The sequence below is a fragment of the Tasmannia lanceolata genome, unplaced genomic scaffold, assembly GCF_043159265.1.
Source record: "Tasmannia lanceolata isolate RefF3 unplaced genomic scaffold, GAP_Taslan_0.1 ptg000002l, whole genome shotgun sequence".
Taxonomy (NCBI): Eukaryota; Viridiplantae; Streptophyta; class Magnoliopsida; order Canellales; family Winteraceae; genus Tasmannia; species Tasmannia lanceolata.
This window is the reverse complement of record NW_027518679.1, coordinates 36177776-36197207: the sequence shown is the minus strand read 5'-3', so window position 1 is coordinate 36197207 and position 19432 is coordinate 36177776. Positions and strand designations below refer to the sequence as shown.

The window sequence follows — 19432 nt, the reverse complement described above, 5'->3', positions numbered from 1 at the left end:
AGATGTTGTCTTCTCACATCCCCATTTAGGTTTGATCATGATGCTGTCTAATCATTCCGCTTTGTCGATCTGTCTAGATGCTGTCTTCTCAGATCCCAATTTAGGTTTAATCATGATGCTGTCTAATCATTCCGCTTTGTTAATCTATCAAGATGCTGTCTTCTCAGATCTCAATTTAGGAGTGATCATGATGCTGTCTAATCATTCCGCTTTGTCGATCTGTCAAGATACTGTCTTCTCAGATCCTAATTCAGGTTTGATCATGATGCTGTCTAATCATTCCGCTTTGTCGATCTGTCAAGATGCTGTCTTCTCAGATCCCAATTTTGGTTTGATCGTGATGCTGTCTAATCATTCCGCTTTGTTTATCTATCAAGATGTTGTCTTCTCAGATCTCAATTTAGGAGTGATCATGATGCTGTCTAATCATTCCGCTTTGTCGATCTGTCAAGATACTGTCTTCTCAGATCCTAATTCAGGTTTGATCATGATGCTGTCTAATCATTCCGCTTTGTCGATCTATCAAGATGTTGTCTTCTCAGATCCCAATTTAGGTTTGATCATGATGCTGTCTAATCATTCCGCTTTGTCGATCTGTCTAGATGCTGTCTTCTCAGATCCCAATTTAGGTTTGATCATGATGCTGTCTAATCATTCCGCTTTGTTAATCTGTCAAGATGCTATCTTCTCAGATCTCAATTTAGGAGTGATCATGATGCTGTCTAATCATTCCGCTTTGTCGATCTGTCAAGATGCTGTCTTCTCAGAACCTAATTCAGGTTTGATCATGATGCTGTCTAATCATTCCGCTTTGTCGATCTGTCAAGATGCTGTCGTCTCAGATCCCAATTTTGGTTTGATCATGATGCTGTCTAATCATTCCGCTTTGTTTATCTGTCAAGATGCTGTCTTCTCAGATCCCAATTTAGGTTTGATCATGATGCTGTCTAATCATTCCGCTTTGTCGATCTGTCAAGATGCCGTCTTCTCAGATCTTAAATCAGGTTTGATCATGATGCTGTCTAATCATTCCATTCTGCAATTTGTGAGAGTCTGTCTCACTATCCCTTGAGAGTCCATCTCAGTTTTCTTTTCGAGAATCTGTCTCCTCAATTCATCTTATCATTCTTTCTCGATGAGAATCTGTCTCGTCGACCCATCTCGTCCCCCCTTGCATCCCTTCCGTTTGAAACCTTGGGCCAGTCAAAATGTGTTGTCTGTTCGGCTTTGGCTTCCGTGCGACAAGCACACTCGGCCAAAGAGGGGCATCTGTAGACACCCCATTTTGACCAAGCCCTAAAAACAAAACAAAAACAAAAAAAAAATCAATCAAAACAAAAAAATTGGAAAATCCCTGGGCAGTTGGGCCCGGATAAGTCATCGAGTGCAAATGTGTATATATATATATATATATATATATATATATATATATATATAAATAAAAAAATTAGCAACTCAAGGCTCTGGGGTTAAACCTTGGATAGTTCGAGACCGTAAGTAGGCCCAATGAAGTTTCATCGAGATTCGACAGAATTTACCTAGGTAATGGGGTTTATTCCAAAAAAAAAAGAGTGCAGAAGAGGGTTGAATTAGTCAAGCCGGGGGGGTGCCTTGGGCAGAGAAAAGCCAGTGAAAATAATCCAAAAGGGGGGTGTCCAGATAAGAATGGGTTGGCAAATATGTTGCTTTTTCTATAAAATGGGTAGAACAGTAAAACCCCCTCTCAAAAGGGGCATTCTTGGAAGCTTGTATTGCTTTCTTTACAAGCAATGAAGATGGGCTGTTGGATCAAAAAGGTGAGATATAGGGCTTAGATTAGCTAGAGCATTCTAAGTTTTTAGGTTTTCTAAGATAGAGTTAGGGCTAAGGGTAGTAGATCAATGGCTGAAAATAACCCAAAAAAAAAAAAAAATGAAATAGGGCAAATGGAGGGTGGAGATTAAATGGAAGAGGGAGACCTAGCTATTTAACCCCAAGAGAGGCCTCATTTTTAAAGGAGGGGAAGAAAAATCAACAAGCAGAGAGAGAGAGGAGACCAGCCACCGACCATCTCCGGCCATTTCCCTTGCCTCCGACCACTCCTCCGGCTAGCTTCTTCCCACACCCACTTTCTTCTTCTTCCCCTCCTCCCAGTACCTTGAAAGCCCACACCCAAGCCTTTGTCTTCTCCGGGCACCCCGCCAGAATCCGGCACCCATTTTCTGCCCAAACCCATTTTAAAACACCCTTCAAAATCACCAAGCCTCTCCACAGCCACCTCCTATACCACCGAAACCCCACCAAAAACCCATCTCTACCACCGGCCAACCCCATATTCGGCCGGCCACACCCACCAATCCCCAATCACAAAAACCCATTTCTCTGTAAAACAGAGAGGGGAAGAATAACAGAGAGAAACAGAGAGAGAGAGAGAGAGAGAGATGGTGCTCCGGCAACACCACTCCAGCCGCCACCACCTTCTCTGCAGATTCTCGCCCCCAACCACCTATCCCCATCTTCTCCGGTAAGCTTGCCGGAATCCGGCAAGCTCAACCCCACTCCTCCACAGCCACTCTCCACCGGCCGCAACCTCCACCCCTCACAAACCATTTTTTTTTCCTCTTCACCACCTCCTCTCCAAAACCGAGCCACCCTTACCGCAACCACCTCCACTCCCACCACCGAATCCCACCCAAACCACCACCTCTGCAACTCCTCCACCCCAAAACCCATTTTACCCAAACCCAATACCCATTTTCGAACCAAACCCATTTCAAAAAAAAACAAAACCCAAAAACCAGCCACCGTCGTCCCCCATTTCTTCCACCTCCACCGCCGTACCCCACCACCTCTGCGGTTTCGTTTTTTTCTTTTCATCAAAACCCATTTCAATAAAATCAAAAAAAAAAAAAACAACCCAACCACCGCACCCCACCCAAACCACTTCCACCTCCTCCGGCCACTCCTCCGGCAAGCCGCCATCTTCTCCACCCTCTCTACATCCACCATTTTCATTCCCACCACCACCATCACAACCCTCTCCACCAAGCCTCTTCCACCGAGCCTCCAAAACCCCCATCTCTATTCAAAACCACTTTGAACCCTCTTTATTTCTACCACAATCAAAAAAACCGAGAGAGAGAGAGAGAGAGCAGAGGAAGAGAGGGAGTTGCAGAGGGAGAAGAAGAAGGAGATTGAGAAAAAAAAAATTCTCTCTCAGACGAGTTCTATATATATATATATATATATATATATATATGAGAAAACGGTTCCTACACATATGTGTAGAGAGTTCTCTACACACTAGCTTAAAATTCAGTGGGGGCTCACATTGTTTGAGTGATCCAAGCCATCCATTTTAAAGGCCCTCACATAGATAGGGTGTCTACAAAAAATCAGATCCATAGGATCATCCCAACCCTACGATTTGTGGAGGTAAAATGGATGTCTTTAAACCTTCACAAATTAGTCCATTTTTTGCCTCCACAGTTCGAATGGTTAGGATGATCCTATGGATCTGATTTTTTGTGGACACCCTATCTATGTGAGGGCCTTAAAAATGAATGGTTTGGATCACCCAAATAATGTGGCCCCCACTGTATTTTAAACTAGTGTGTAGATAACTTATCTACACATATGTGTAGGAACCGTTTTCTCTCTCTCTCTCTCTCTCTCTCTCTCTATATATATATATATATATATATATATATATATATATATATATATAAATATATAGCACATATATATATAAAAAAAAGAAAAAAAAAAGAAAGGAGACCTTGAGGGTAGGAAGCCCTTGCTGATCGGCAGATAAGGATAGAAAGAGGGGAGCAGAGAAGGAAAGGTAAGAATTCGATTCATTTCTTATTTTATTTATTTATTTCTAGCATAGTTTTCTATAGGTCTCTTATTTTGTGTGAATGATTGATTGATTTCTGTTTCATCTTCTAGTCTCCCCAAATCTCAGCTCCTTAATCCCCTGTTCAGTCTTATAAGTGCCTGTTGATTCGCCACTCTCTCTTTATTTTCACCTGAGAGCCCTCTTTCTGTAATTCGAGAGCGAATCAGTATCTTGATCTCGTTTGATTTCCCTGAAAAACAAAATTTATTTTTGCTAAAATGGCTGAAAATTTAGCATCAATATGTAGAGATTCATTTTCTATACATATGGAGAGCTCGCTTACTTTTAAGTTTTTTTGGAAACAGGACAAATTTTTCATCCCAGAATTTTCTTTTAATGTTTTGAAAGTTATTACATTCTTCATTAAAAAAGGATTTTTCTTGTTGACAATAATCTATATCATCGAATTGATTGGGAGAAGGATACTGGGTATCAGAAAAGGATTTCGCTACGCTCCCATTTCCTCTCTTTCCAAATTGTCCTTTAGTTTAAGTCGAGATTTCTTACAGTTTCGGGATTCCTATCAGTTTTAGGGGCTCATTCATTAATCTTAGGGGCTTTCCCTCGGATCCGGCTATGACGGAACGTTTCTTGAGCCAACCCCTTCCCTTCCTGCCTTAGAGTCTTCGCAGGTTAAGGGATTTCTTCATCTTTAGAGTCAGTCCTAGAGAGTTTAGGAGTCAGTCTTACCATCCTAGGGTTTAGGTGTCTGTCCTACCCCTGTAGAGTTTAGGATTCTGTCCTATCCCTTCATAAAGTTTAGGATTCCGTCCTTCCATTTTCAGAGTCAGTCTTCAGCATAGGAGTCAGTCCTTCAGTCTTTCAGGAGTCAGTCCTGTCATCATAGTGGTTAGGATTCTGTCCATCCCCTCATCCAATCACGTGATTTTTATCCGCTCCTGCAAGGTATAGGATGCTGTCCAACCCTTGCAGAGTTGTTATTCTGTTCGATTCCCCCGCAAAGCATAGGATGCTGTCCAACCTTTGCGGGATATCGGGAGTCTGTCCTCCCCTTGTGATGATAGGATTTTGTCCTCTTGTGTCGAAAAAATCAAAAAACATTTGAAAAATCAAAAATCTCGAGTCATTAGAGTGTAGTTAGGAAAATCTGTTCCGAACTACGGATGGCTTGATCCCTAGCTGAGGGGTACGTAGGCAGCTCAGGCGTGCTGCTGGCATCCTGAGTTCAGTCACCATTTTATAAATATTTCTCACAATTTCCACAATTTCCGCAATTTCCACAACTTCACAACTTCACAACTTTCACAAATTTCAAAAGCTGCCATAAGCTTTCAAATCTTCCCAAAATACAAAAATTCTTCAAAATAACCTTGCAAACAATTTTCAAAAGATCTTCCCATAGAGTTAGGAGTCTGTCCTAGGCGTTTGGGGTGTCTTAAAGTTAGGAGTCTGTCCTGATCTTGTGGATTTGTCATGCCTGGTCGTGTGAGTGTCCCTAGAGTTAGGAGGCCTCAGGTCGTGGTCGGTTAGACACTTAGTCGAGCCGATGACTAGATTAGAATGCGCTTAGATAGCCCATGGCTTTCCTTAAGACGCACAGCCTAGTCGCACATAGGGTGTAGGGTCCACTTGCGTTAGTTAGGGCATATAGGGAGTCCTAAAAATTACCATTCACTTGAACTTAAGTAATGGCGCAAGAAGCTTTAAAAACCAGTCAGGTCTAGTTGATCGAGTCTAGGATAGCGGTCCTAGAAGGTTAGGCATTGTAGTTTAGCATAGGTCGCCGAACTACGTTGGCTCTGATTCTTCCCGAGGCCGGGATACGTAGTGCAGCTAAGGTGGATGGCCATCTTGGTCCGAGTCAATTATCGCATTAGAGTTTAGGGTTTGTCGTGTGGAGTCGTGTTGTGTTGTGTGTTTTGCTGTGTTTTCTTACATTCATGTACAGATCCTATACTCTTAGCTGTAGCATGCATGTGTTTGTCCACCAGAACTTAGACACCAATTAGGCATGACACTCATAACTTAGCTATTTTTAGGTGTCATATCTTTCATTTCTTTTGTGTGTGCTTCTTATTCATCTCCGAGATATGCATGATTAGCTAGACGTTATCTCGGGGATATTCGTTCCCATTTGACATGATTTTTGCCCAAAACTCTTCAAAGTTAATAATAAATGGCAAAAGAGACCAGGTGCTCGCACTTGGGCGAATCGGGGGCGCCTAATCCCTTCCCCATTCGTCATCAGGCACGGACCTTTTATATCTCTGGTTATCTGTTGCGACAGAGCACAGCATGGGATCCAGGGCCCACTTCCTTGGATGGCGACTCTTTCTTTGTTTAAGGTGCGTCTCGAATCCGGGCTAGTCCCCGAATCGAGAGGTATCTCACTTCACATCGCCGCTCATGCTATGAGGGGCACTCTTTCGAGAGTTCTTTGGTGGGGCTCTCCTTCACATGGATGATCACGAGACTCGCGTGGGGGCACGTCCCCCGGCCTCTCTCGGATCGGGGTCCACAACCACATATATTTTGGCGATGTAATTTGTTTTGCAGGCTCCATACGTCCCAGCACGATGTTCTCCAGCTTCTTCCAAATCGGCAATGGACAGGATAAAGTTCAAGGCAGTCCATTTTCATGCCATAGAAAAGACTCCTTTCCGACATCTGTTTGGCATGGAGGACATTATGATGCACAAGCCTCTCATAAGAGCTATCCACGATAAGTGGACTCCCGGCACTAACACGTTCAAGTTAGGGAGTATAAATGTCCCCTTCCTTCCAAGAGATGTGGCATTGGCATTAGGACTGCCACTTAGTGGAGAGCGAATGGACGTGGTGAGGGTTCTGTCATTCGACAGGACAAAACCGCAACCTAAAGTGCCTGGCTGGCCATTTCCAGAGGCCAACGTCAAGGCATCGGTTATTGAGAATGAAATTACAGCATTAGTTAGAGAACGCAATAAAGTTTCGATAGAGAAGACAGTGAAATATGTTCTCCTGCATCTTTTTGCCTCTGTCCTTTTCACAAAAAGCGCACATCGAGCTGACGAGCTCTTCTGGCCCTACATCGACGACATAGGAAACATTGGCAACTATAACTGGGCGATGGGAGTGTATGACTGGCTCGTAGATTACCTAGACAGAGTCAGCAAGGGTGGCAGGTACCTTGGTGGGTGCTCGTTGGTAATTCAGGTAATTTGGACTCATGACATTTAATATTCTAACCGTGCTGTTTATAGTTTGATTAACATGGTGTTTCGTATGTATGCAGGTATGGTTATACGAGCATACCACATTTTGGATTCCCACCAATCCAACTGCTCGTCCACGTGTCCTTAAATGGGACTGGAAAGCAAACGAATCAAAGACATATCGATTAGTGGAGCAGAAGCAGATAAAGAAATCGGAGGTGAGATATGAAAAATTTGTTAACGTATATATCAATACTAGTATCTTGATAACTGACTATGTTTTCCAAAAATTCAGGTGGTGGTGACATTGAAAGTATCTCTGTTAGAGAAGTCACAGTACCTACAGGATGAGGTAATGCAGTCGAGCAGGACTATGTTGCGTACGTTATTTTATTTTACTTATTGATTTTTTAAATTTGATCATTGACTGTCATGTTTAAACATTAGGATGTTGATGAGACAATGGAAGTCGATAAGGAACAGTTGGAATCCGAGGGGATAGTTTTGGGAGTAGAAAGTGAAATGGAGAAAGGAAGTAGTGAAGATGAGTCGAAGCATATAAAATTTTTGGTGAGAGAGGAAGATGTAATTGATAGACAGTGGCAGATGATTACAGCAGCATGGGAAGAAATAAGAAAAAGAGAGGAAGATGTTGGAAAAAGAGAGGAAGATGTCAGAAAGAAAGAGGAGGATTTGAAAAAAGGATGGGAGCGTATGCGGAGAACAAATGAAGGGACTGGGGGAAGAATGGAGGGGGTTGAGGTGGAGGGGGTTGAGGAGCAGAGGAAGGGCGAAAATGCATCTCAAGGTGCACGATTCTCTTCGCAGCTGTGCGAGGATTGGACGGATTTAGCTGACCTTGGATGTGACATGGATGCAGCCGCCACCCTAATAGATGTATCGGCTCAGAACCCCAAGTCACATGAAGAAATATTCGGCACCACAGACGGGGTGATCCTTAACCCTTTACAACGATTGTTCGAAATGGAGGTGACCAAGGAAGAGGCACCATCTACTGAAGTTGAGATGAAAGTGAGTGGTGTAAGGGATGAGATGGTGGATTCCGAATTAGGGAGCATTGTGAGGGGTGTGAAGATGGATGGAAGGAGTAGGAAACCTGGGAGAGCCGGAAAAAGCCCCTACTATTCAGGGAAGACCCGAAAGAGGAGGCAGAAGGAAGGGAAGAAACAGGGGAAGGACCCCAACATACCTAAACCACCGCCCAAGAAGAAAGGGGATGACGGAAAGATGCGTAAGGGAAGGAGAACAGCTCTGATAGAGAGACTTCTAAAGCATGATAAAAGGCAAGTAGATGTGAATTATATTATACCATGATTTAAGTTGATCAGAATTGAAAATTATTAACTAACAATTTAATACAATTTTGCAGTGATATCCTCATGGAAACGGATGATGTACACCTAATAGCTGAAGACCTACAACATCTTTGGAATGTCAGACAATACCTGACTGGCACTGTAAGTGTCATTTTTTATCATTAATTTCTACATTACTGTAGGGAATAATGTACATCTGGCATTTACTTCTCTTCCTTGAAGATTGTCGATATATATGGGAAGCACGTGCAGTCCTCCAACGACGATGGGTTAGCAGATCCTACAATGGGGGGAATTGTCTTCGTTCCATCGGTGGTACATGTAAGTGTTATTTCTATCATCCCACATTGAGGTTTACATAAGATTTTATCTGTAGTATCCCATTGAATTCCTTTTTTTTATAGGGAACTCTTACTGCAGTAGGGACCGAAGTCACTGAGGTCCAGAGGGTAGAAAAGTGGAGGACAGCGAAGGACGCTCTGCACAGTAGACTTATAAACCACCACCTCGAAGCAGTAAAAATGGTACTATTACCATTATGTGAAGACAACCATTGGGTTCTCCTCATTGTCGATATGATCAACAAAATCTTCCACGAATGCAATTCCTGTAAAGGAATTGAGTTCCAGGAAAGAGCAGGATTGACCGTAAGTGGGTTAGCATCTTTAATGTTTTCCTACTTATAAATCTATACGTATAACACTTATGTTTCCTAAACCTGTCAATGTTAACCACTTGCAGGTTGTGTTGTTGAAGGAGTACTTAAAGGAAAGGGGCTGTGATATAGACCACTTTCAATATGCGCAGATGGAAAATTTCCCACAACAGGCCAATGGGTCAGTATATTAGTATATTTAAATGTTTATTTTTCTAGGCTATGATTTTGATTCGCTCAATACAACTGTTGTTATGCAGGTTCGACTGTGGTTTGTTCGTGCTTAAAGCGATCGACCATCTGTATGCAAATGATCCATTTACTTTCAGCAAGTCTGACATTCCCGCTTATCGGCTGCAGCTGTGCGAAAGATTCTTGCGCGGAGAGTTTGGGGACTGTGGTGATTTCCTTAAGGGGGATATATGACTGAAAAATGAAGAACCTCTCTTCAAGTTCTGATGGATGTTGTAAACATGGTGGACATTGATGGTCTTTCCAGTGAAGTTTTCTGTGTATTTGTAAGCAAAATGGGGTAAAATGGGCTAAATTTATTTGTAATTGTTGGGCGCATATGTGTAGGACAGAAAGCAGGGTGTAGAGACACAGAGGGAGGGTTTGTTTGTATCTCAGCATACTGACAACTATGTATTTGTAATGAAAAATCAAGTTCTGTGAAGTGATGGTGGTTGTGGCATTGGGTTCATTGCGAAATATGGTAAAGGTCTTTGAAAATCATCAAATATTTGTTCATAAAGTTTTGGGGGAATTTATATTTCTATTGGATGGAAATATGATTTATTTGTAATTGTGGTTATTCTCTCTACTTTATATTTTCATCGTCATAGTTGGCAATGGGACCCCTGTTTTTTGTGCTTTTCCGGTTTTGTTTGGTTGGTTGAACTGTTGGGAAGAAAAAAATTCTTCCTCAAAGTTGTTCATAAATTGCACACTTAATTTCTTACAACAGCCACCCTCTTCTTTCGAAATGGACTTTCCACCCCACACCATAGGATGATCCATAACGTCCATTTGATGGGCCACAATTTCAATAGTTTGTGTAGCAAAAGACAATTCATACAAAATAAAAATATAAAATAAATGGGTTAGCAGATCCTAAAGTGGAACCTCCAACGATTCTCGGAATTCCGAGACAATGTCTCGGAACTCCGAGATTTCCGCCACGTTATTCTCGGAGCTCCGAGATATTTTCTCAGAACTCCGAGATTCGGTCCAATATAATATGAAAAAACCCGTCTATTCTCGGAGCTCTGAGAAATTTTCTCGGAACTCCGAGATTCGTTCCAGTAGCATATCAAAAAAACATGTATATTCTCGGAGCTCCGAGAACATTTTTCGGAACTCCGAGATTCCTTCCAGTAGCATATCCAAAAAACCTGTATATTCTCGGAACTCCGAGATTCGTTCCAGTAGCATATACAAAAAACCGTCAATTCTCGGAGCTCCGAGAGTAATTCTCGGAACTCCGAGATTCGGGCAATGGAAAAAAAATATTTCCTTTTGTTCTCGGAACTCCGACACAGTGTCTCGGAACTCCGAGAATCGGCCCAGGAGCTTCATAACCCTGGACCCGGTTCCTTTTTTTTACTTTACTTTTCTTCTCTTCTTTCCCTATACCTAAACCACTTCTCTTGAAACCCTAAGTCCACTTTTTCTTTCGTTCCGTCATTTTCTCCCTACATCTTCCTCCAAAACCCTCTTCTCCCTTCCAAATCCCTCTCTTCTTCCTAAAACCCTAGCATTTCACCCCTTTTTCGTTTTTTCTTTCTTCCCTTATCTATTTCTCTTTTTGGCCTCCATTTTAGGGCTATTTCTCTTCTTCTTTACATATCACTTTTCTCTCCACCCATATTTCCTCTCACCATGCCTCCTAAAACCAAATATCTCAACATCGGAGGCTCCTCCCAAGTTGAAGACCCCGAATACGTTCGTGAAGAAGTTCCCGACGAAGAAGGGCCTTCACGGAAGAAGTCCAAGGCCAAGGCTGTGGCTGCCGAGGTTGTGGCCAAGTCCTATTTCACTGGGGATAAGGCGAAGAAACTCTGGGACGACGTGGGCACTAGGCGTGTCCTGACCGGTAGGTACATTGATCCCCCTGTCCTTGAAAATTTTGATTTAAAGGCCAAATTTGATGCTCTTCATTGGACACCCATCCTTCACATTAACGAACCCGTTTACCTTCGATTGGTGCGTCTCTTCTATGCCAATCTCACTATTTCCCCTTCCTTCTTCAAAATCGAATCTAAGGTCAAGAAAACTGTCATCAAACTCACCTATCAGACTTTTGCCACAGTATTTGGGATTAGCCATGAGGGCCTCTTACACTATTTTTGGCCGGACGATGGGACGCATGAACTTGATGATATTGATCATGACACTGTCTATGGGCGGATAACATGGCGCTACCACCCTAATATGCCCGTACAATCTGCCGACCTCATTCCGGTTGCGCGCGTGCTCCATAACTTCATGTACCACATCTTCATACCTCGTGGTGGGATGCGTGAAGCCGTAAGACCCTTAGAGGCATATATTATCTACAGCATCCTAGAGGGCCGCCAGCTTTGTCTGCCATATATCATGTTTCACTTCATGTTTCAGACCCCTGAACGCTACCGATCTTCCTTGCCATATGGCATGATTCTGACCCGTGTCTTCCGGCACTTCAGCATCACCTTGGATGGAGAGATGACCATGACTCCTACTGCCCCGTTTGATGTTCCGACCTTTAACCGCATGGCTCTTAATGAAGCAGCGATTGACATCGATGTTCACGATGGAGGAGGCTACGAAGCCGAGGACCAGCCTGCACCGGCACCTCAGCCTTCAGAAGATACATCTTAGTTCTGCACTCGCCAGGATTTGGCTCACATGCAGGAGGCCATTGAGCGATCCATGGCCTCTCAGTTTCAGCAGTTGTCTACCCATGTCGACTCTGCGATTTCGACTCGCTTCCACACCATGACTTCCCACTTTGATGACCAGTGGGCCGCCTATTATCGCTACATCTCCAGTGGTCAGTGGGGCCAGGCGCCGGGCAGTTCTTCTCATCACCCACCGCCTCCTTCGGAGCAGTAGATGGCTCTAGTTCTCTGATGATGGATCCTGTCTTGTTAAGATTTTTTTTTATATTAGCCTTATCTATATGTTTCTATAGTGTTTGGATTATGAGTTGGTTATATGGATCATATTTAGGTAGTTGCTTGGACAGTCAGTTGGATCTTTTTGGGATGTATTCCGTTTTATATAATTCTGTCACTGTTATGATGTGTCGTGGATGCTATGTCCTTTGAGTGGTTGTATGCACTTTCATTGGCTCACACCTACTCTCTTTCCTTTTGTTCCACCTTTTTTGGTGATGACAAAAGGGGGAGAATATTTGAGCTCCCAAGTCATAATAATATGCATATATTAAGGGGGAGTAAAGCTCTATGCTCCATTTTTTTGGGACATCAATGCCCATGAAACGAACAAAAAGGTCAATAAATAAAGGTTGCAAAATGACAAACTTTATTTCGCCCTTTCTTACCAGCAGGGAAAAGCTTTTTGCAAACTTTTTTGCAAAATGACAAACTTTTTGCAAAATGAACAAAAAGGTCATATATATATATATATATATATATATATATATACAACCAATTTAATTTTCCAGTTCTTGAATTTTCTTACCAGCAGGGAAAAGCTTATTTTAACAATGCTTGCAAGGTAGAACTCATTCGAGCTTCAGAAAACTGGGCAGCCTTCAACTATGACAACCCATTCCACCTTAAGAAAACAGGGTTTCCCTCCAAAAATTACAGTATACCAGTAATTACAGTATACCATTAATTACAGTATAACAAAGAATACAGTATTCCACCTTCAAAAAATTGGGTTTCCCTCATAAAACTGGGCAGCCTTCAACTATGCACACCACTAATTACAGTATACCATTAATTACAGTATAACAAAAAATAGAGTATTCCACCTTCAGAAAATTGGGTTTCCCTCATAAAACTGGGCAGCCTTCAACTATGCACACCACTAATTACAGTATACCATTAATTACAGTATAACAAAAAATAGAGTATTCCACCTTCAAAAAATTGGGTTCTCCTCAGAAAACTTGCCAGCCTTCAACTATGCACACCACTAATTACAGTATACCAAAAAAGGGTTTCCCTCAAAAAATTATTATATACAGCAACTAATTACTGTGCACACTTTCAATTAATCCACTTCTCCTCCTTCATCCAACTGGAGCCTCCAATGCATTCTCCGCGGAATAATTACGTGAAAAAAGGAGTTGCACAAGGTACACCCGACCTACAACACCACCACCACACCGAATAAGTATGGAATCGGGGATGTTCTATACTACTTATTGACCTCAATATATTACGTATCATGTACCTATTGAAAACGGGGGCAGAGGGTCCAATGGAAGATTCATCAGGGAGTTGTCTCTCCATGGGAGGTTCTCTGCAAGTCCTTTTGTTGTGGCCTAGTTTTCCACAGATCGTACATTTGCGATGCACTCCACTCTGCAATTCGCGGTCAGATCTTCTCGTTCGCGGCCGTCCAGGTGGTCTTTTCGCTATTGGAGGTAATACAGTCTGCAGAGGTTCTGGAGGCAGTTCCCAATGAGTGCGATCTACTGTAGGGTGAAGCACCTCACAGTACGTTTCCCGATACATCTCTATACGAAACCATTTATGGCAATAATCGTACTCATCAAAATCTGTGATGGCAATGGCTGTCATGGCATGTCCGCACGGAAGCCCAAGCGTTTGGAACTCACGACATGTACAGGTTTGTTGCAGCAAGTTTACGACATCATGATGATCACGGGACCTTACTTCAAATTCGTGCACACCTACTCGATAAGCAGTATATCCGCGACCCTGTTCCCTGGCCAGTCCCAAATGTTTTTCTGCATAATGCGTGCACTTTGTTTCCCATTGAAGGCCCATCGCTTGACGTTTCTGTATGTATTCGGAGCTCTTAAAACGAGTCAGCTCCACCGCAGCTGCAATCGGCAATTTTCTGGCATCCTTTAGCACTGCATTGTAACACTCCGATCTATTGGTGGTCAACACATCATATCTTTCCCCCTTGAAGTAGAAACTAGCCCAGTTTTCCTTCGGAATAGCGGCTATCCAGTTGTGTGCATTTTCATTCCTCGCCTTAATTTTTTCCATTGTGTCTATGAAAACACTCTCTCTCAAAGCCCTACCAGCTCTCTACAACAATTTCTTAAGTAAAGGGTCTTTGAAGTCGGTGTACAGATTGGCGGCGAGGTGACGTATGCAGTAGCTATGGTTTGCAATAGGCATTACTTTAGGCACTGCTTGCATCAACCCCTTTTGTCGATCGGAGCACAGGGTCAATGCGCCTATCCCCTCAGGCAATACGTGCCGCTTCACCAAATAGAGGAACCAGCACCAGCTATCTTCGTTCTCAGTCTCGACAACGCCAAAAGCTAATGGAACTAAGCCGTTGTTCCCGTCTACCCCAACTGCGATCAGTAAGATTCCAAGATACTTTCCACGTAGATGCGTCCCATCGACCAAAACTATCGATCTGAGTGTTCGTTGGAAAGAACGTATGCTGGGACCAAATGCCCAGAATAAGTTAGCAAATTTATCATCTCCCCCTGGACGTAGATCTCTCGCTCGAAAAACACGCATGTAGGTGCCCGGGTTTGTTCTCATCATCTCAACTATCAGTGCAGGGAGCAAGCGGTACGAGTCCTCCACATTTCCACACTTTATTTCAAGGATGATGTTCATCGCAAGGTGTGCTCTACGGTAGGTCATGGTTATACCCCAGTGTGACTTCATGTACTGTCTTATGATCCTTGTCCCCACATCTTCTGGACGGTCAAATAGGGGTAAGCATGTCTCGGCAACCCATGGGGATGTAGCTAGATGATTATCATTGCCCTTTAAGTGAGATGTACACGTATGGTCGCTCACAAACTTCTTCACTAACACATAAGTCATACGGGTAATGCCTGATATACGCCACTTGCAACCTGGTTCCTTGCATACAACGGCATACTTCTTGGGAGTTGACCGTGACTTCTTGAACATGAATCGTTGCCGAATTGCATACTCCTTAACGGCCTTCTTGAACTGCTTCATATTTGGATACATAGCCCCAACAGTTAACTCATCGAACTGAAGATTATCTGCATCTACCTCATCAGCCCCAACATACATGTCGTCTACTTCCAGTGACCGACTTGTGCCAGCAGGTAGAAATGGCCAACCATTGGCAGTAGGGGGAGCCACTTCTGTTGGCCTAAGATTTTCACCAGAATCTTCGTTCTGATTTTCATTTCCATTATAATTTTTAGGATCATGGGCGGCCTCATCACCCTCCTCATCCTGAACCTCAGCCTCGGGCTCAGCCTCGTCATCATCCTCATCATCATCCTCTGCAGGATCATCATCATTGTCATCTTCAGTTCTAAATTCTTCGAAATCACAACCGAAGACATGAAAATCATCCTCCAAAACGTTAATATGCTCCAACGGCACATCTGCATCATTCCCGGGGACAATGACATCTTCGGAGGTAGGGTTCTCATACATATCGTCCGAGAAGTTTTCATTTAGGCCAACTCGTACCCTACACAGTTCAACAATATAAAATTAGGATAGTAGATTGAGTACTTCAATATAAATAAAATTGTACAAGACATACCTTGAACTAAATTGTGCCGAGTCACCTCCTATGCTTGTATTACCCAATTCTGTTTCATATTCTCTTTCTAAGTCTACTTCAAAACGAGAGTCGGGAGTGATAGTTACTCGTTCCGATGGATATCTTAGGTGTGGAATCGGTGGAACGGAAGTAGGAGGTATGCATGCATTATGAGAGGGATTTTGAGAGGGAATCGGTGGTACAAAAGTCAAACGTATGGGCAGGTTATGAGAGGGATTTCGAGGTGAAAAGGAAGTAGAAGGTATGACATTGTTTGTGGGCAGAATTGAAGAATAAGATGAATTTAGGCCATTGTCAATTTTTGTTATGTATAGCATCACAGAGTTGAAATTATCTTTCTCAAGCACCTCAACCAACGATTGGAAGATTTCATCGCTATCGACGTCGATTAGAGTGCTTATATATGGATCAACAACATATCGACATTTGATGGATAGTGACACCCCTCCTCCAATACTCCCAATTCGACTGTGGATTAGAGCCTCCAATTCTTTAAGATTCATTCGGGGACTTACCAATAACAATTTCTTACTCCCACCAACATATTCCCAATTAACTTCATCCTTCAGTATGCCATCATAGTGTAACACCAGAGAAAGCATTGTGCGTGCCAGTTTACGAAGACCTGCAAAGGGCAGACAAGATATGATAAGAACCAGTACGTAAAGGGGGCTTCTCAAGGCGAATAAGTAGAGGCTGACATAAGCAAAACCTTCGGAGGCACACGTTGAAAGAAGAAAATATGACCTTCCTGATTGAAAACTTGTCTGCAAAAGGAGTATATGATATGGTTAAGACTTAAACATGAGAAGAAGATGATAACATATTTTTTCTCAGTACATTTAATACCAGACTGAAGCATGGAAATAATTTAACATAAGTGAACATTGCATTTCAAGTACACAGGTCACAGTACGAAATATAGTTTAAAGACGAAATCTACGAGAAATTAGTTTAACATGTTACATCTGGCAAGGATATAATATTTTCTTAATTAAATTACAGCAAAACGGATTATGGGCCATCAAATGGGGTAGAAGAAGTACCCTCGGAGGGTCCATCAAATCCAGAAGAAGGACTTGAAGTTCAAAGGCATGGGTTTTCAGCTACAAAGAAGGGGTTATTAGTACCTAAGGGGGGCTTCTCAAGGGCAACCGATGGGAGCTATGCATGGTATTAGAGAAGGGATTATGGGCACTCAAATGGGGTAGAAGAAGTACCCTTGGTGGGTCCATCAAATCCAGAAGAAAGTCCTGAAGTTGAAAGTCATGGATTTTCAGCTACAAAAAAGGGGTTATTAGTACCTAAGGGGGGCTTCTCAAGGGCAATAGAGGGGAGCTATGCATGGTATTAGAGAAGGGATTATGGGCCCTCAAATGGCGTAGAAGAAGTACCCTTGGAGGGTCCATCAAATCCAGAAGATGGTCCTGAAGTTCAAAGTCATGGGTTTTCAGCTACAAAAAAGGGGTTATTAGTACGTAAGGGGGGCTTCTCAAGGGCAATAGAGGGGACCTATGGATGGTATTAGAGAAGGGATTATGGGCACTCAAATGGGGTAGGAGAAGTACCCTCGGAGGGTCCATCAAATCCAGAAGAAGGTCCTCAAGGTGAAAGGCATGGGTTTTCAGCTACAAAGAAGGGGTTATTAGTACCTAAGGGGGGCTTCTCAAGGCCAATAGAGGGGACCTATGGATGGTATTAGAGAAGGGATTATGGGCCCTCAAATGGGGTAGGAGAAGTACCCTTGGAGGGTGCAGCAAATCCAAAGGTGGTGCTCAAGTTGAAAGGCATGGGTTTTCAGCTACAAAGAAGGGGTTATTAGTACCTAAGGGGGGCTTCTCAAGGGCAACCGGGGGGGCTTCTCAAGGGCAACCGAGGGGAGCTATGGATGGTATTAGAGAAGGGATTATGGGCCCTCAAATGGGGTAGAACAAGTACCCTTGGAGGGTCCATCAAATCCAGAAGATGGTTGTGAAGTTGAAAGTCATGGGTTTTCAGCTACAAAAAAGGGGTTATTAGTACCTAAGGGGGGCTTCTCAAGGGCAACCGTGGGGAGCTATGCATGGTATTAGAGAAGGGATTATGGGCACTCAAATGGGGTAGAAGTACCCTTGGAGGGTCTATCAAATCCAGAAGATGGTCGTGAAGTTGAAAGTCATGGGTTTTCAGCTACAAAAAAGGGGTTATTAGTACCTAAGGGGGGCTTCTCAAGGGCAACCGAGGGGAGCTATGCATGGTATTAGAGAAGGGATTATGGGCACTCAAATGGGGTAGAAGAAGTACCCTTGGAGGGTCCATCAAATCCAGAAGAAAGTCCTGAAGTTGAAAGGCATGGGTTTTCAGCTACAAAAAAGGGGTTATTGGTACCTAAGGGGGGCTTCTCAAGGGCAATAGAGGGGAGCTATGCATGGTATTAGAGAAGGGATTATGGGCCCTCAAATGGGGTAGAAGAAGTACCCTTGGAGGGTCCATCAAATCCAGAAGATGGTCGTGAAGTTGAAAGTCATGGATTTTCAGCTACAAAAAAGGGGTTATTAGTACCTAAGGGAGGCTTCTCAAGGGCAATAGAGGGGAGCTATGCATGGTATTAGAGAAGGGATTATGGCCCCTCAAAAATTCAATCCCTACACTCTTCAAACTCATGTCTTTCTTCTTTTCGCAAGCACTTTCACATTTAACACCAAAGCTAAATGGGATAGCATGAGTTTTGAAATACTAATAATAGCAATATCTTATGGAGCACAACCACCCTTTGCGCATTATCATATCACACTGCCACATTTCTCTTAAATAAAATCTTTGCAAATTATTTCTTTCAGATAGTAAAGAAAATAATATGAAAGATAACAAGGGGGTGAAGGCAACGGAGAAAGATATGTGATTGTATAAGAATGCCATCTGGAAACATGTACCCCAACTGTAAGAACGGTGTGTTTGCCACAAATGGTTTATTTTTTCTCTAAATATACACTCAACTCCTATTGTTAAAGCATCAATTTCTTTAATGTTTATCTTTTCAAGAATTTGTTGCTCAAAATAAATGGATGTTAAGAAAGCTTTTATTCATGGAAAGTTCAAAAGCTTTTAGTATGAGAGGTGAGACTACAAACTACATCTACATCTCTACTATGACAGGTGAGAATACAAATTTGTCAACTGACTACAAACTACATCTCTACTTCGTACTCACACCGAAGACAAATCATGAAAAATAAACTGAGACCAGGTAGGGTTTACTGTTTTCCAGGTTTCATACGTGCTTCACCTTCGTCGAGATCGCCGGAGAGATTGCCTACGGCTCTGTTTGGTTGTCAAAAATCAGGCATCTCATTAGAATTTCGTGGGAATTTTAGATGCCGGCACGTCGTTTGGTTGTGTTTTTCAAACCCCGATGGTCAAAACACCCACAACAATGTCGGGATACGGTCGGCCCACGTGGCTCTCCAATGAGAACCGAATGGCAAACCCCCAAAACCGAGTTTCTGTATTAGAATTTCAACAGGAATGACCTTCTCAAACGACGGATGAGGCTCCACGCACTGCTTCGTCGCATATCTTCCGCTAAATTCTTGTAACCAAATGGCATTTGGGAATTTAGTTCCAACAAAATCCTACTAAGCATCCCTACAACCAAACGTTACTTCAAAACCCCACCCCCATAAGGTCCTTTCATTGC

General features: G+C 42.9%; 3 protein-coding genes across 3 annotated transcripts; 2 read left to right on the top strand and 1 right to left on the bottom strand.

Moving 5' to 3' along the window:
- Positions 1 to 6425: 6425 nt before the first annotated feature.
- LOC143891201 (uncharacterized) lies at positions 6426 to 8370 on the top strand. Its single transcript, XM_077395834.1, has 4 exons — positions 6426 to 7036; positions 7116 to 7253; positions 7331 to 7387; positions 7483 to 8370. The coding sequence occupies exons 1-4, from the start codon at positions 6446 to 6448 to the stop codon at positions 8368 to 8370; spliced, it is 1674 nt and encodes a 557-aa protein (XP_077251949.1). The 5' UTR covers positions 6426 to 6445.
- LOC143884400 (uncharacterized) lies at positions 7826 to 9831 on the top strand. Its single transcript, XM_077387945.1, has 4 exons — positions 7826 to 8513; positions 8595 to 8693; positions 8777 to 9208; positions 9288 to 9831. The coding sequence occupies exons 1-3, from the start codon at positions 8436 to 8438 to the stop codon at positions 9056 to 9058; spliced, it is 459 nt and encodes a 152-aa protein (XP_077244060.1). The 5' UTR covers positions 7826 to 8435; the 3' UTR covers positions 9059 to 9208; positions 9288 to 9831.
- Positions 9832 to 13313: 3482 nt separating this feature from the next.
- On the bottom strand, positions 13314 to 14225 carry LOC143891196 (uncharacterized). Its single transcript, XM_077395830.1, has one exon. The coding sequence runs from the start codon at positions 14223 to 14225 to the stop codon at positions 13314 to 13316; it is 912 nt and encodes a 303-aa protein (XP_077251945.1).
- Positions 14226 to 19432: the final 5207 nt, after the last annotated feature.

What these genes read in the sequence shown, in the direction of transcription:
- LOC143891201 (XM_077395834.1), top strand. Translation starts at nt 6,446, where the DNA reads ATGGACAGGATAAAGTTCAAGGCAGTCCATTTTCATGCCATAGAAAAG. An exon ending in AGCAGATAAAGAAATCGGAG is followed by an intron (nt 7,254 to 7,330) that starts GTGAGATATGAA and finishes CCAAAAATTCAG; the next exon opens with GTGGTGGTGACATTGAAAGT. An exon ending in CACAGTACCTACAGGATGAG is followed by an intron (nt 7,388 to 7,482) that starts GTAATGCAGTCG and finishes TTTAAACATTAG; the next exon opens with GATGTTGATGAGACAATGGA.
- LOC143884400 (XM_077387945.1), top strand. Translation starts at nt 8,436, where the DNA reads ATGGAAACGGATGATGTACACCTAATAGCTGAAGACCTACAACATCTT. An exon ending in GACAATACCTGACTGGCACT is followed by an intron (nt 8,514 to 8,594) that starts GTAAGTGTCATT and finishes TCTTCCTTGAAG; the next exon opens with ATTGTCGATATATATGGGAA. An exon ending in TCGTTCCATCGGTGGTACAT is followed by an intron (nt 8,694 to 8,776) that starts GTAAGTGTTATT and finishes TTTTTTTTATAG; the next exon opens with GGAACTCTTACTGCAGTAGG.
- LOC143891196 (XM_077395830.1), bottom strand. Translation starts at nt 14,225, where the DNA reads ATGGAAAAAATTAAGGCGAGGAATGAAAATGCACACAACTGGATAGCC.